The 14852-nt window shown below is 50.0% G+C and overlaps 1 protein-coding gene across 4 annotated transcripts in view; it reads left to right on the plus strand.

Moving 5' to 3' along the window:
* DNAH9 (dynein axonemal heavy chain 9) overlaps nucleotides 1-14852 on the plus strand; it is a 334028-nt gene that overhangs the window by 225376 nt on the left and 93800 nt on the right. For all 4 annotated transcript variants that reach the window (XM_023244531.2, XM_045045039.1, XM_045045040.1 and 1 more), the window contains 2 exons: nucleotides 1499-1759; nucleotides 11241-11666. In XM_023244531.2, coding sequence (XP_023100299.2) covers nucleotides 1499-1759; nucleotides 11241-11666 — 687 coding nt within the window. The remainder of the gene's footprint in view (nucleotides 1-1498; nucleotides 1760-11240; nucleotides 11667-14852) is intronic.

Genomic DNA, 14852 nt, shown 5'->3' on the forward strand with positions numbered 1-14852 from the left:
GTTGCATGAAATAGACCGCAGAAAAATGAGAGACGGGAGGGCATTTCGCGATGTAAAGTTTATGGGCCCTATTGCAAATACAAATGGCTTTTTTTTTTTTTTACTTCCCGAAAATAAACAGATGTGAGGCTTCTTTCTGCAGATGAAAGGGCCATAAAACCAGGCCAATGGGTCTCAAACCTAGGTGGGCACCAGATTCACCCAGAGGGCCTGTTAAAACACAGATCGCCAGGCCCACCTCCAGAATTTCTGACTCAGTAGGTCTGGAGTGGGCCTGTGAGTTTACATTTCTGGCAAGTACCCAGGGGATGCTGTTGTCGGTGGTGGTCCAGGGAACCACACTCCGAGAGCCACCACACTCTCCGGAACAGACTGTACAGAGAAAACCATGCCTCCTTCTCCAGGGGGTCAGAGAAATGAACGGTCTCCTCCGTGGGGAGCTTCTTCACTTCCTCCAAACGCATATGAATTCAGAGGCCCGCTGGGGAGAGCCCGTTGGGTTCTGGTCTGGGCCACTGGGTCCGCGTCAACCTGGTCATCTGTTTCCTGAAAGGACTGAGGAACTAGACTAAGACCAAACCAATGAGACCAAGCGAACGCTCTCTACGCAGAGCTGGCTCCAGCGGGCACCTGGTTTTGGGCAGAGATTCAAAGGCAGCCCGCCGGGTGGGAGGGCTTCTTGGTGGGCAGAAAGGAAAGGTGTCAGATGTGTCCCGATGGAGGCTGGTGGCCTGCGGAGCTGGAGGGGGGGCTCCCTAGAAGTGGGCATCCTGTGTGATCAGTTAGGGGAGCGTGTTTGACTTTCTCTGGCTGCTCCTAAGTGGGAAGCGGGGACAAAAATTAAGGAAGTCGTCCGTCGTTAACCAAGTGCTGGCCATCCGGGGCCGATTGCTGCAGAGGCTGCTGTCTGTCTGTCTCCCTGGATTGTGACGTATTCAGGAGTCTGGCTTCCTGAGCTGGTTATTGTAGATAATGGGTTGGTCTCCTGGTCGCCAGGAGATTGCAATTGTGGGTCAGCGTTCTACTTTGATACGCGGCCCGGCCGCTGTCTGTTCGTACATTCAGTCTTTCAGGATGCACGGGACGTACTCACTTTTTGTAACTTGCTAAATTCTCGGTGTACTTCGCGTTGGCCAGTTCCAATTAGACAACGACTGCTTTTTGCAACAGGCCCGCTCTGCACCAAGTAGTATCCAAGGCAGGAGGAGTTTTATGAGACGCAGGCACCAATGGCCGTGGGAAGCAGCCTAAGTCACGTGGGCACGAGGGAGAATCTTGCTTAGAATCTTCCATCCGTCACATTTACCATAGAGGGAGGAAGAAGAGAGAGTCCAGTGCCCCTTTCCGCCCGCGGGGTCAGGGCGCTTGGTCCCAGGTGAGAGCTCAGCTTAGGCGCCTTCGCTTCAGGAGTTGGCCGTTTTCCTCTATAGGGTCAGACCCCCAGGGCCGTGTCCCAACTCCCTCTGCTCCCAGTAAGCCCAGCGCTTCTCTGCCGCAGGTAGATGATCTGAAAGCCAAGCTGGCCACCCAGGAAGTGGAGGTGAGACACAAGAATGAGGACGCAGACAAGCTGATCCGGGTGGTGGGCATAGAGACGGACAAGGTGAGCAGAGAGAAAGCCATCGCGGACGAGGAGGAGCGGAAGGTGGCCCTCATCATGCAGGAGGTAAAGCAGAAACAGAAGGACTGTGAGGACGACCTGGCCAAAGCGGAGCCGGCGCTCACAGCAGCCCAGGCAGCCCTCAACACCCTCAACAAGGTAGGACGATCATCCGTCCCTACTGCTCGCCCCTCGCGGGGCCAGGGGGAGGCCCCTCCGACCCAAAGACAGCGCGGTACCCTGGTGTCCCAACGAGGTACAAGAGCAAAGCTGGAAGGCTCAGGGTGGGATCCAGCTGTCACGGGTTTATTCATTATGCCACCATTTATTGAAACCGCCTGTGTGCCGGGCTCCGCAGACGACCAATGAAATCCCAGAGGCGTGAGTCTTAGAACCAATCAGAACAGGAGATGCCAGCTAGTCCCTCCCCCCCCCAACTCCACAGATGACAAAGCCAGGGCCCCGAGAGGAGCACCCACTTGTCCAGCGTCACAAGCCTCATTAGAGCCAGACTGGAGCTCACACCCTCAGGATCCAAGTCAGAGATCGTCCAGCTAAGTAGCCCGTGGTCGTCTTACCCATTTCGTACCACCGGCCGCACGAGCCTCAGGAGACCCTATGGAGATGTTTAGGACAGGCGACGAAAACCCATGTTGGCTCCAAAATGGGGAGGGGGGGAGGGGGGGAGCCCTACAAAATCAAAATTCACAAATATTCCACCGTTCACGGCACCCGTGTATCAATTAAAGTCAAGCCCTATCCATAACCATTTGGTAGGACAGGCATGGCTTTTGAGACGTATTCACAAGGTGCTTTTGATTGGATTCCCGTGAAATGTATCCCAGGTACGTGTGCGTCGGACAGGTGAGAATTAGCTCCTTCTTCCTTTGATCGCCTTTTTGCGATTACGCTTCTTTCCCGCTCGGATAACCGTGGCTGAGGGGCCAAGGGGGAAAGGGAGAAAAGGGGGCGGACAGACTCAGGTCATGAGGAGCAGGTGGCAGAGAAGGACCAAAAAGCTGACCCTCTCTCTGTTGGATGGAGACCCTCCCCCAGTCATTGGGATCTCTCCCCTGCAGGGTGCTTTCTCCTCCTCTCCCAAGTCTGGCAATTCACATGCCCTTCCACTTGGGCCACTTGGCCAAGGTCTGAGACATCCTGTCCCATCTGTGCTGTGCAGGCAGCTCACCTCAGCTCCACAGAGGACACCTGTGCCTCCTTGCCCCAAATGCACTAAGAATGTCACTCACCCATGCAACACACTCTCCCTCGTTCCGTGGTTTGGGGGGGGGTGAGTAGGAGGGCTAGCCAGCTGTTCTCACACATTCTAGATTTCTGGGGTATGCATTAGACCCCAATCCACTATGTCATGCGGACTACACCCCACGCCCTCCTTTAAAGGCAGAGTGGGTGGGACTCACCAGCAGGTCTCACAGAAAATTCTCTCTTAGTCCCCAACTTGCTGACTCTGACACCCTCAGTGCAGGTGAGGCATTTGACGCAAAGCACTGGCCTTCTGGAACCTCCATCTCACGCCTCACTTTGGAAGGTAGCATCCAGTGGTTTAGGGCCTCATCAAATCCAAAGCTAAACTAGGAACACTGTAGAAGCCTGTGACATATAGCTACGTATACATTGGAAGTTGAGCTACGAGGGCATTCTAGTATATCTAAGGATGGGGGGGGGCTGGATCCCCTAAAGGTTAAGGCAGCTAGGGCCAAAAAGGCCATAAACAGGTCTCTACCTACATCAGGAGAGAACTCAAGGTTCTCCTTAGGAACTTGGGTACCATCGGGTGGAGTAGGAGTTAGCCCCATTACGCCACCTGAACCTTATAGCACAGCCAAGCCAGGCTGTCCCTCAGAGCGTCATCCACTGGCCGGCCTCCTGGCCTTTGATTAGCCTGGACCCCTCCCCACCACCATTGTTTAGGGCTCGCTCTCCTATCGCTTCCTCCCGTCTAAATCCTACCCGCATTCTAAAATCAGACTTAACATTCTGGATCAATCTCGCCCTTTTCCGATTTCCCGAGCACGAAACATGAGACCACTTTTAACATGAGCCGCGTCCAAATACTGGGTTTGGCTCTGGGTGTGATTTTCTCTTTGCTCGGCCCCTGTTTCCTCATCTGAGCAATGGAGGCGACAGTGACGCAGTCCCCATCGGTTGTCATCAGGACGAAATGAGATCATGCCTGAAACGTAGCTAACAGATGGGAGCCGCCCAGTCGATGCTGGCTCTTGTCGATGTCACCATCACCCGCATCATCACTTCTGTTTCCGCAAAACTGGAAACAAAGTGAACGCCCGTAAATCCTTCCGGGTTAATTAGTTGGCCGGTTAGTAAGCGGATTGGTCGTTGGTGGAAATAAACATATAGCGGCGGACCTCGTGGAAGCGATGAGATACAGTACGGGAAATAGCGGTGGATTTGAAAGTCTCAACACTTCCGCCACAAAGGACATGAAACTCATTTTTAATGAGTGCCTACTGTGTGCCAGGCAAGATGATAGGTGCTTTCCTCCAGCCGGCTGCAGAGCCTGGCACACATCACTGAGGTTCTTGACTCCTCGCTTTCTCTTCTCTGTTACGTAGAAAGGGGCGGGTGCGAATCAATGAGCGCCTTATGTCACGCTGCCCTAACCAGTCAGCAAATTCTGTCAATTCTGCCTTCAAATATATCCTGAATTCAAATGCTTCCTGTCCTCTCTGCCGCTACCCCTCTGGTCCAAGCCACTGTCCCCTATTACCTGGACTGTTGCAGTAGCCTGTCAGTTGGCCTCCCTGCTTGCACCCTTGCCCCAGTTCTGTCTTTGCCCATTACAGCCACCTGAATAATCTTTTTTAAAACAGCAGTTTGACCACATCATCCCTCTGTTCAGAATCTTCCATTGGCTTCGCATCATATTCAGAATAAAATCCAAAGTGGCCCGGGAGACCTTACAATTTTGCCCAGTTCCCTCTTCTGCGATGCCAGTTACTAGCCTTCCTCTTGTCCCTCTGACCCCCCACACTGGTCCTGCTGTGTCTCAGACACTCCCAGCACAATCCCACCCCAGGGCCTTTGAACAAGCAACCACCTCTATGCGCAGTGCTCTTCCTATACAAACCCCCATGCCTCCCTCTTTCAGGTATTTGCCCAAAAGTTACCTTCGCAGGAAACAAATAATAAAAGCGCTCATTAATTTCAGAAAAAAAAAATTCAGCAGATACAAGATACATAGTATAACCCAAGGTGAACAGTATTTATGATCATAATCATGTCATAATCGCACTGAACATTAACTGAACGAAAAAAGTTGATAGGACCATAATAAGTAGGAGCAAAAGGGAGGGCAGTATAATAGCTAAAATATTCCCACTCCGAGGAGGAAGCCACTTGCTAACTTCTAAAATGAAAAAAAAAAAACAAAACATGTTCCATATCAGTAAGGAGCGAAATCTGGAAGAAACGAGGGAAGAAATTGCCAGCCATGGCTTCTGGAGAGGTGGGGTCAGAGATAACCGGAGCCAAAATCAAGAGCCAGGCATTTAACGGACCGAGCCACCCAGGCGCGGGAGACAACATTTTTTTTTTAATTGAGGTATAATTGACCTAGAAGGATCTTCGTTTCAGGTGCACAACATCATAATTCAGTGTTTGCATGTATTGCAAAATGGTCACCACAGTAAATCCAGTGAATGTCCATCACCACGCGTAGGTTTGTGTGTGTGTGATGAGACCTTTCGTGATTTCCTCTCTTTCCAAATACATGGCACAGTATCGTCACTACAGTCTCCGTGCTGTAAATGACATCGCCAGGACTTATTTCCCTTATAACTGGAAGTTGTACCTTTTGACCCCCTTTGTCGATCTCGCCTCCCCGCCCCCCGCCTGGTGGAATAGAATGAATAGATCAGCCTGTACGCCATGTGATGGAGGCATTATTGCTTCGTGAACCCCAGGATCCCTGGGGTGCCCTCAAACCCTCGGCGTTCCCAGGACTCCCGGTATTTAATGACCACCTCCCTGTCTTCTCATCTTTTTCAAAGTTAACATTAAATCTTTAGTTAATACATAAAGAACACCTGTAAGTCAGAGCCCGGTGTTAAGTCTCTGCTTTGGCAGTTTTATTTCACTTTTATCGCTAAACTGAAATAAATCCAGTGTAACTTTTCCTTCCCCAGTTGAGGAATGGTTTTGCTTTGCAATTTCATGGTCTTTCCGCCCCCCTCCCCCTTACAAAGTCACTTAGAATTTTCCGTGTGTTTCCTATATGTTTTTTTACAGTGAACTTATTTCCTGTATTCTATAAATAACCTATAATGTCTTTTCCATTATTAAAAATTGTCCAGGGGCGCCTGGGTGGCGCAGTCGGTTAAGCGTCCGACTTCAGCCAGGTCACGATCTCGCGGTCCGTGAGTTCGAGCCCCGCGTCGGGCTCTGGGCTGATGGCTCGGAGCCTGGAGCCTGCTTCCGATTCTGTGTCTCCCCCTCTCTCTGCCCCTCCCCCGTTCATGCTCTGTCTCTCTCTGTCTCAAAAATAAAAATAAACGTTAAAAAAAATTTTTTAAAAAAATTGTCCAAATAGCGTAGAATATATAGGGTAGAATATAACGTCACCTTCTTTTTCACCCCAACCCTGCTTCTTCCCAAGAGAACTCCTGTAATAATCTGGCATATCCCTTCCAGCCATCTTTCTATGCATTTATATTTGTACAAATGCACATGTAAAATATGTCGTATTTTTTTTTTAATTTTTAACGTTTGTTTATTTTTTGAGAGACGGAGACAGAGCACGAGCAGGGGAGGGGCAGAGAGAGAGGGAAACACAGAATCCGAAGCAGGCTCCAGGCTCCGAGCTGTCGGCACAGAGCCCGATGCGGGGCTCAAACCCATGAACCGCGAGATCATGACCTGAGCCGAAGATGTTTAACTGACTGAGCCACCCAGGTGCCCCTAAAATATGTCATATTTTAAATATAAACGGATAACACTAACTTGCTTTGCCTCATGAAGTAAGACCACTTCATGCCGGTACATACATTGAAACTTGAATTCTTCATAGGATTCCATGCTCTAATTATACCCCCCCCCCTTTTTTTTTTTAACTATTTTTCCATTGTTGAGTGTTTAATTTTGGGGGTTTTTTTTTGTTTTTTTTGTTTTTTTTTTTTCAACGTTTATTTATTTTTGGGACAGAGAGAGACAGAGCATGAACGGGGGAGGGGCAGAGAGAGAGGGAGACACAGAATCAGAAACAGGCTCCAGGCTCTGAGCCATCAGCCCAGAGCCTGACGCGGGGCTCGAACTCACGGACCGCGAGATCGTGACCTGGCTGAAGTCGGGCGCTTAACCGACTGCGCCACCCAGGCGCCCCTTTTTCATTTTTTAAAAAACTATAGATGTTTTCATTCTGATGAGACTTGGACATCTTTTCAAATATTTAGATTTCTTCTTTTGTCCATTACTTGTTTCGACCGTGGTTGTTGTTGTTCATTTTCTTGTAAGAGAGCTTCCCTTTTTATTTCTAAAATTACAGGTTTTTTAAATTGTTTTATTTATGTATTTCTGAGAGAGAGAGTGTGTGCAAGCAGGGAAGGGGCAGAGAGAGAGACAGAGACAGAGAGACAGAATCTGAAGCAGGCTCCAGGCTCTGAGCTGTCATCACGGGGCCAGACGTGGGGCTTGAACTCAGGAACTGTGAGATCGTGACCTGAGCCGAGATCAAGAGTTGGATGCTTAATTGGCTGAGCCACCCAGGCTCCCCTACAGGTTTTTATATATATATATTTACTACTAATCCCTTGATATAGCGAGAACAGCAGCCTGATGGCAGGAGGTGGGGTGGAGAAAGCCAGAGCGCACCGCGCCTGATGTTTGCTTCTTAAAACCTTGCCTGCCTTCTGAGAAATGTTTCTTTCCACCCTGTGTTCCTTTTAGTGGACCCCTCTCTTCCTGCTTGGCTGTAGGAGCCCTGCCAAACTAAACAAGATCATTCCCCAGGACATTTTGAGAGGAAAAAGTCCCTTTCCCTTCTGGTTGCGATGTGATGGCTGTGACCTCGAAGCTGCTGACAGCCATTCATCCCCTGAGGGTGTTCGACCCACATGTTGATGAACGCCTACTGGGTTCCGGTTTCTGTTCCAGACACCGGAGCTACAATGATGAGGTTTTGGGGTGATGGTGGGGTGGTCCAGAGCCGATGGCCAAGAAAAAAATCTTGAAAAAGATGTCTTTGGTGCAAAAAAGTGATTTTATTAAAGCCCGGGGACAGGACCCGTGGGCAGGAAGAGCTTCCCTGGGGTTGTGAGGAAAGACTGGTTATATACCCTCAGGTTGGGAGGGGGTCAGGGCTAGAGTAAGTCTCTAGGGAATTTTGGAAGCAAGGTTTCCAGGACCTTGAGGGGCTAGCTGTTGCTAAGGAAACACCATTTATTACCATCTAATAAAACCCCAGTCATGAGACCCTTCAGATGCGTATCAGGGGGCCATAAGCTTAGAGTACGATTGCCAGCATATCTCTTGGGGCAGCTGAGATAAAGGAAATTGACTTGCAGAATCCTCGAGGTTGGGATAATATTAAGCTAAGGTTCTCTCTTTGCCCCCAGCAGAGGGTCGTCATCGAGGCAGCCGAGCTCCCGGAGGACGGTCACTCTGCCCGTTTCAAGGACTTGTCAGTGGGCGGTAGGCAATAAGGGAATTGAATTTTTCATTTGCCTTAGTTTCCCACGTCGCCACGGCCAGCACTTAAACCCCGTTCCTTTGTTCTCGGGCAGGCAGGCGTGTCCCAGGAATATCGCACAGATCCCGCCTGGAGGGAGGGGGTGCTGTTAGCCTGTCCTCTGCCCTCCGCTTGCCCCGCGCTCCCTCATTAGTTAACAAGACAGATGGGGTCCCTCTTCTCTGGAAGGAGAGGAATACGGAGATCCAATACGGAAAAAGGGGTGATCGTGTCTGATTGCCCCGAGTTCTCTGCAGCTCATCAAGGAGCCCATAAAAAATGATGAGCAGTAGAAGCCGACGGGAGAGTCTTTGTGAGTGGGCAGGGTCTGAACTGAGATCCTTCTGGCTGAGAAGGGACGAGCCAGGCAGATAGCTTAGGAAGAAGTGTTCCGGGCAGGGCTCCTGAGGGAAGGATGAGCTTGGCCGTCAGGGCACTAGAAGGAGGTGACTGGAGGCGGAGCGTAGTGACAGATGGAGGTGACAAGGCAAGTGGAGGGCAGCGAGGTAGGTCGCGTGCCTTGCGACACGAAGAAACTGGTTTCTGCTGTGCAAAACAGAAGCGGGCACGGGGAGAAGTCGAAACCAGAAGGTCCAGAGAGTCCGTGAACCCAGCTGTCCTCGTCCTCACAGCCACCTCCAGACTCATCCTTCCGACCAAATACATGAGCCAGAAAGTCCCCTTTATACTTCGGCGGGGTCTTCTGTCACTACCATCAAAAAGGCTGTGATGGATCGGTCGAGACACACGAATATAAAAACGACTGGAAAGGGGCGCCGGTCGGTTGAGCGTCCGACTTCGGCTCAGGTCATGATCTCACAGTCCGTGAGTTCGAGCCCCACGTCAGGCTCTGTGCCAACAGCTCAGAGCCTGGAACCTGCTTCCGATTCTGTGTCTCCCTCTCTCTCTCTCTGCCCCTCCCCCATTCACGCTCTCTTTCAAAAATGAATAAATGTTAAAAATAAAATTAAAAAAAAGAGATTGGGGGGCGCCTGGGTGGCGCAGTTGGTTAAGCGTCCGACTTCAGCCAGGTCACAATCTCGCGGTCTGTGAGTTTGAGCCCCGCGTCGGGCTCTGGGCTGATGGCTCAGAGCCTGGAGCCTGTTTCCGATTCTGTGTCTCCCTCTCTCTCTGCCCCTCCCCCGTTCATGCTCTGTCTCTCTCTGTCCCAAAAATAAATAAACGTTGAAAAAAAAATTAAAAAAAAAAAAAAGAGATTGGAAGGAATTACAGTAAAAAACCTTGGTCTGTGAGCAAGCATAATTCATTCCAGAAACATGCTTGTGATCCAAAGCACTCATACATCAAAGTGAATTTCAAGAACCATTGGCTCAGGTGTGATCATGTGACTTTCGGCATCCCATACTACTCCTAGCGCAAGACATCGCTCCTTTATCAAGTCAAACTGTATTAGAAATGTTCGCTCGTCTCGCGGAACACTCAGAACAAGTTACTCACAATCTAAGGTTTTATTGTACATGGAAATATTACCAGCGATATATCTGGGTGATAGAAAGTCAACTTCATCTGCCATGCATTTTTGTATTTTCTTAATTCAGTACGTTGACCGTGCTGAACTTAGAGAATTTTTACGTTTGCAGGGTTCTGCTTCCGATTATATTTTCTGACTCTGGCCCCTTTCCCCCCAGCAGAGGTCACCAGGACAGGAGTGCCAGCACAACACTCACACAGGTGCTGTCCTTCATCCCTGCCCCTGACAGGTTCTCAGGACCAAATGTGAAAACAGCTGCAAAAGCTGGGGCGCCTGGGTGGCTCAGTCGACTGAGTGTCTGACTTCGGCTCAGGTCATGATCTCGCGGTTCGTGGGTTCGAGCCCCGCGTCGGGCTCACGGCCGACAGCTCGGAGCCTGGAGCCTGCTTCCGATTCTGTGTCTCCTTCTCTCTCTGCCCCTCTCCTGCTCATGCTCTTTCTCTCAAAAATAAATAAATGTTAAAAAACAATTCTTTTTTAAAGAAAATAATTGCAAAAGCAAATGGAGCATCTTCCCAGAGGCTTCCATCAGGAAGGTGCTAGAAATAATCCCCCTTCGTTTGTAGATTCCCAGGCCCAAGAGCACCCCCTAATTAATTTGGCACAAGGGACCTAATCTTCACAATCAAGATTTTTTTCCCCCGCTTACAAAATCAGCTCCCACAACGAGCGCTTGTGAGGTCACAGGCTTCCCACCGATGGTCACGCAGACCTTAAGTCAACGTCACCTGTGTTCGTGACAGTTTCACTCACAGATTAGCAGGTCTGTCTGCTCCCAATTTGCAGATGGAAACACAGAGGCCTGGAGAGCTGAAGTGACAGCTTGGGAAAGCCAACCCTTTCGGACCACATCTTCCCAGGGCAGGTGACAGTTGGGGCCGAGGACAAACCCACGTGTGGGCAGAGGCAGTGACGGCTCAGGCTGTGCCCAGCCTTCGGCCCGAGTTATTTCTTGGCAGAAAATGTCACTTTGCTATCAGGACAGTCAAGTGCAATAGAACAAGCTGATGGAAGAAAGGAGTTTAATTAAAGGGAAAAAAATTGGTTGGGTTAACAGTGCCGTTCTTTTCCATCCAGGATGGAAATTAATTTATAATACCCTTATCTTTTATTCATGGCAGGCTGCCCGTTTCAGGGTGCGTTGGCATCCCTCTCTTTTTCCGTTGAATGTGAAATAATCGTGCGTCTCTAATGGGCCGCGAGTCTGTTAAAGAGCCGAACACACAGAGCTGAGCCTCAGCTCGCCGTTCGGAAAGTCTGGAGCCCCCGGAGACCAGCTTTGGTTCCTTTTTGATGAGTCATGACATTTCAAATTCAGAGGGCTTGGCAGGCTTCAAAGCAGCCTGTTCAGACTGATCGCTCCGGAGCCCCGCTCCCATTAGCGGCCCAGGACATAGAAAGCCCATTGGTTGCTCGCCCCTCACGACCTCCTCCTCTCTCCTCAGACCAACCTGACGGAGCTGAAGTCGTTTGGTACCCCGCCACTGGCAGTCAGCAATGTCACGGCCGCGGTGATGACCCTCATCGCCCCCGGGGGCAAGGTCCCCAAGGACCGGAGCTGGAAGGCCGCGAAGGTCAGCATGGCCAAAGTGGACAGTTTCCTGGACTCCCTCGTCAACTTCGACAAAGAGAACATTCACGAGAACTGCCTCAAGGCCATCAGGCCGTATCTGCAGGACCCAGAGTTCAACCCCGAGTTCGTGGCCACCAAGTCTCACGCGGCTGCGGGCCTCTGCTCCTGGGTGATCAACATCGTGAAGTTCTACGAGGTGTTCTGCGACGTCGAGCCCAAGCGCCAGGCGTTGAGCAGAGTCACCTCGGACCTCACCGCCGCCCAGGAGAAGCTGGCAGCCATAAAAGCCAAAATCACTGTAAGTGAGGCCAGAGTGCCCCCAGCCCTTCTGGGCAGGCTCCCCCGCTTCCCAGCACCGGTGCGTCCCGAATTTTGTTGTTGTTGTTGGATGTTTGTTTCTTTTTGACAGAGAGCGCGGGGGAGGGACAGAGGGAGAGGGAGACACAGAATCTGAAGCAGGCTCCACGCTGTCAGCTGTGAGCCCGGCGCGGGGCTCGAACTCACGGACCACGAGATCATGACCCGAGTCGAAGTCGGACGCTTAACCGACTGAGCCGCCCAGGCGCCCCCTGAGTGTCCCGATTTTTAGAGAGAGGCAAGAAAACCAAAGTGCGATGCAAAAGCTCCTGATTTCTCAGTAGAGGCGAATTTTTTTCTTTCTCAGCTACCGTAGAGTCCACGCGAGACAAATCCACCAGACCGTTGGTTTTAGGTCACCTGCACCATTCCCTGGAAGCTTTTAAAAGCGGATAGCGTAATGTCATTTGGGCGGGTGGTCCCTTGACCATAAATATGAAACTGTGAGGGTTGTTAGCTTTTATTAACCTCTTGTGGATGCCTTGATTGCGTCCGCCACTCTCAGGATTGGGGGATGGGGTAATCTTGGATTGACACCTGTTTGAGAGAGATTCCCCTTGAACTTCACCTTTGCCCTTAAAACGGAAACCACCAAAGCGAAGGTAGAAGTCGGAGTCCCACAGGATGGCAGAGCCGTTGACCATCCAGTCCAGGCTGTGCCCTTTACGGATGTGTGACCTTTAGAAAGGCCTTCAAAATGCCCAAACTTAATGAGTGCCTGGGTGACTCAGTTGGTTAAGCGTCCAACTCTTCATTTCAGCTCAGGTCATGATCTCAGGGTTCATGGGTTCAAGCCCCACGTTGGGCTCTGCATTGACAGCCTGGAGCCTGCTTGGGATTCCCTCTCTCTCTCTCTCTGTCTCTGTCTCTCTCTCTCTCTCTGTCCCTCCCCTGCTTGTGCGCACTCTCTCAAAATAATTAAAAAAATTAAGTTCCCAAACTTAAGTTTCCTGAAGGAAAATGGACACAGTAACATCCCGCTTCACGAGATCACAGTGAGGACCAAAGGACAGACAGCGTGCGCACAGAGCCCATGGGACCACGCCCAGGGGCTCAGGCCGCCGCGCTGCCCTGGTCACGACAACTATCGGTGTGCCACCTCTCCTGTCCTTCCTCCTCCTTCCACCCCCTGTGTTCGCTCACAGGCGTGCCCAGGTGCTGGGGATCAGCCATTCCCGTGATCAAGTTCAATCCAAAACACTTCCTGGGTCCTTCACGTCTCCACGTGCATTCCAGGCACATAAGATTCTTACAGCAAGTGCATCACGATGATAAGAAAGGGTTTTACAGATCATGAGATGCAAGGTGGCAGACTAGATCAAATTCTACGGCTCAGGGCGCCAGTTCAAAGATCCTTGCGGCCAGTCTCTCTCTAAAGGTGCTTTAAAGCAAAGCAGCTAATCTCCGTATGTTTGCCTTATGAATCCACGCGTTGCGGGCCCGTCTACTCAAAGCAGGTGATAATCACCACAACGATGCCCTTCTTCAAAGAACACGAGGTGCGTAACACCCTACCGTCCGCAGGACTGATGGTTAAGGGGGAAAGCGTCCTGACGGTTTTCATACTCTGCAGACTCTCCCAGAAAAGTGTTAAGAACTGCATTTTGAAGGATTCTTTACTCAAGTTATTTTAACTAAAGGAACATTTGGTGCAGAGGGAATGTTTGCAAAATGTTTATACCTATTCAGCAGCCAGCAGATCTTTCAAATACTTGGCTACCTTAGGAAGGCACCGCTCTTCTGCCAAAGTGTTTTTTGGGGGAAAAAAAAATGTATTTTTGCTTTTAACAACCTTCTCCCCATCCTTTGCTTATGCACACTCCTGTCAGCGTCCCAAGAGTTTGAAAACTCCGCCACTAATGACAGAGGTGAGGGGCTGACATCCACCCCTAATGTGAAGGGCCACCCCGGGCAAGGAAATTCTTCCTACGTGCCACGGTGGCCATGGGCAGACTTCTCCAGTCCCTAAGCCTTATTTTTAGGATTTTAGGATAATTCCAAGTAAAGAATGTTATATCCAAGATACAGTTTTAAAAAAAATTTTCCAAACAGATTATAAAATACATAAAAACACAAATAGTTGTAGTTATACCTGGGGGGTATATTTTTTTAAGTTTTTTTTTTATGTTTATTTGTTTTTGAGGAAGAGAGCGTGAGCAGAGGAGTGCCAGGGAGGGAGGGAGACACAGGATCCAAAGATCCAAAGCAGGCTCCAGACTCTAAGCTGTCAGAGCAGATCCCAACGCGGGGCTCGAACTCACAAACCACGAGATCGTGACCTGAACCGAAGTCAGGTGCTTAACCGACTGAATCACCCAGGCTCCCTTGGGGAGATATATTTTGAATAAGTTTTGCTTACTGGCATTTTCTTTCTTTCTATAATGAGCATATACTAATGTTACAGTTCATAAAAATAATAGTAATAAGGGGCACCTGGGTGGCTCAGTCAGTTAGGCATCTACTTCGGCTCAGCTCATGACCTCGCAGTTCATGAGTTTGAGTCCCGTGTCGGGCTCTGTGCTGACAGCCGGGAGCCTGGAGCCTGCTTCGGATTCTGTGTCTCCCTCTCTCTCTCTCTGGCACTCCCCAGCTCACACTCTGTCTCTGTCTCTCTCAAAAATAAATCAACGTTAAGAAATAAATAAATAAATAAATAAATAAATAAATAAATAAATAAATAAATAGATAGATAGATAAATAAATAAATAATCAATCTATCTTCAGGAGATCATTGTAAAAATCTGATTTCTGGCCAGTCTTAAAGTAATTAGAAGATTCTAAAATATCATGAGCTGGCCCTGGAGTTGAGTAGCACCTTGCCATCCAGTCCAGTTTGGTCATAGTCCCTGCCAGTGCCTTCCCCAACCCCCCCTCCCCCCCCCCCCGCCCAGTGCTAGACTCATCTGACCAGCTTACATCATGTTCCTGACCTCTGTCATCTGAACTTCTGACTTCCACCTGTGTGCTGGGCTGACGTCCTGTTTCTTTCTTTTTTTTTTTTTTTTTTATGAAATTTCTTGTCTCATTGGTCTTCATACAACACCCAGTGCTCATCCCAACAGGTGCCCTCCTCAATGCCCATCACCCGCTTTCCCGTCTCCCCCTACCCCCCCATCAACCCTCAGTT

This window comes from Felis catus, chromosome E1, assembly GCF_018350175.1.
Source record: "Felis catus isolate Fca126 chromosome E1, F.catus_Fca126_mat1.0, whole genome shotgun sequence".
Classification (NCBI taxonomy): Eukaryota; Metazoa; Chordata; class Mammalia; order Carnivora; family Felidae; genus Felis; species Felis catus.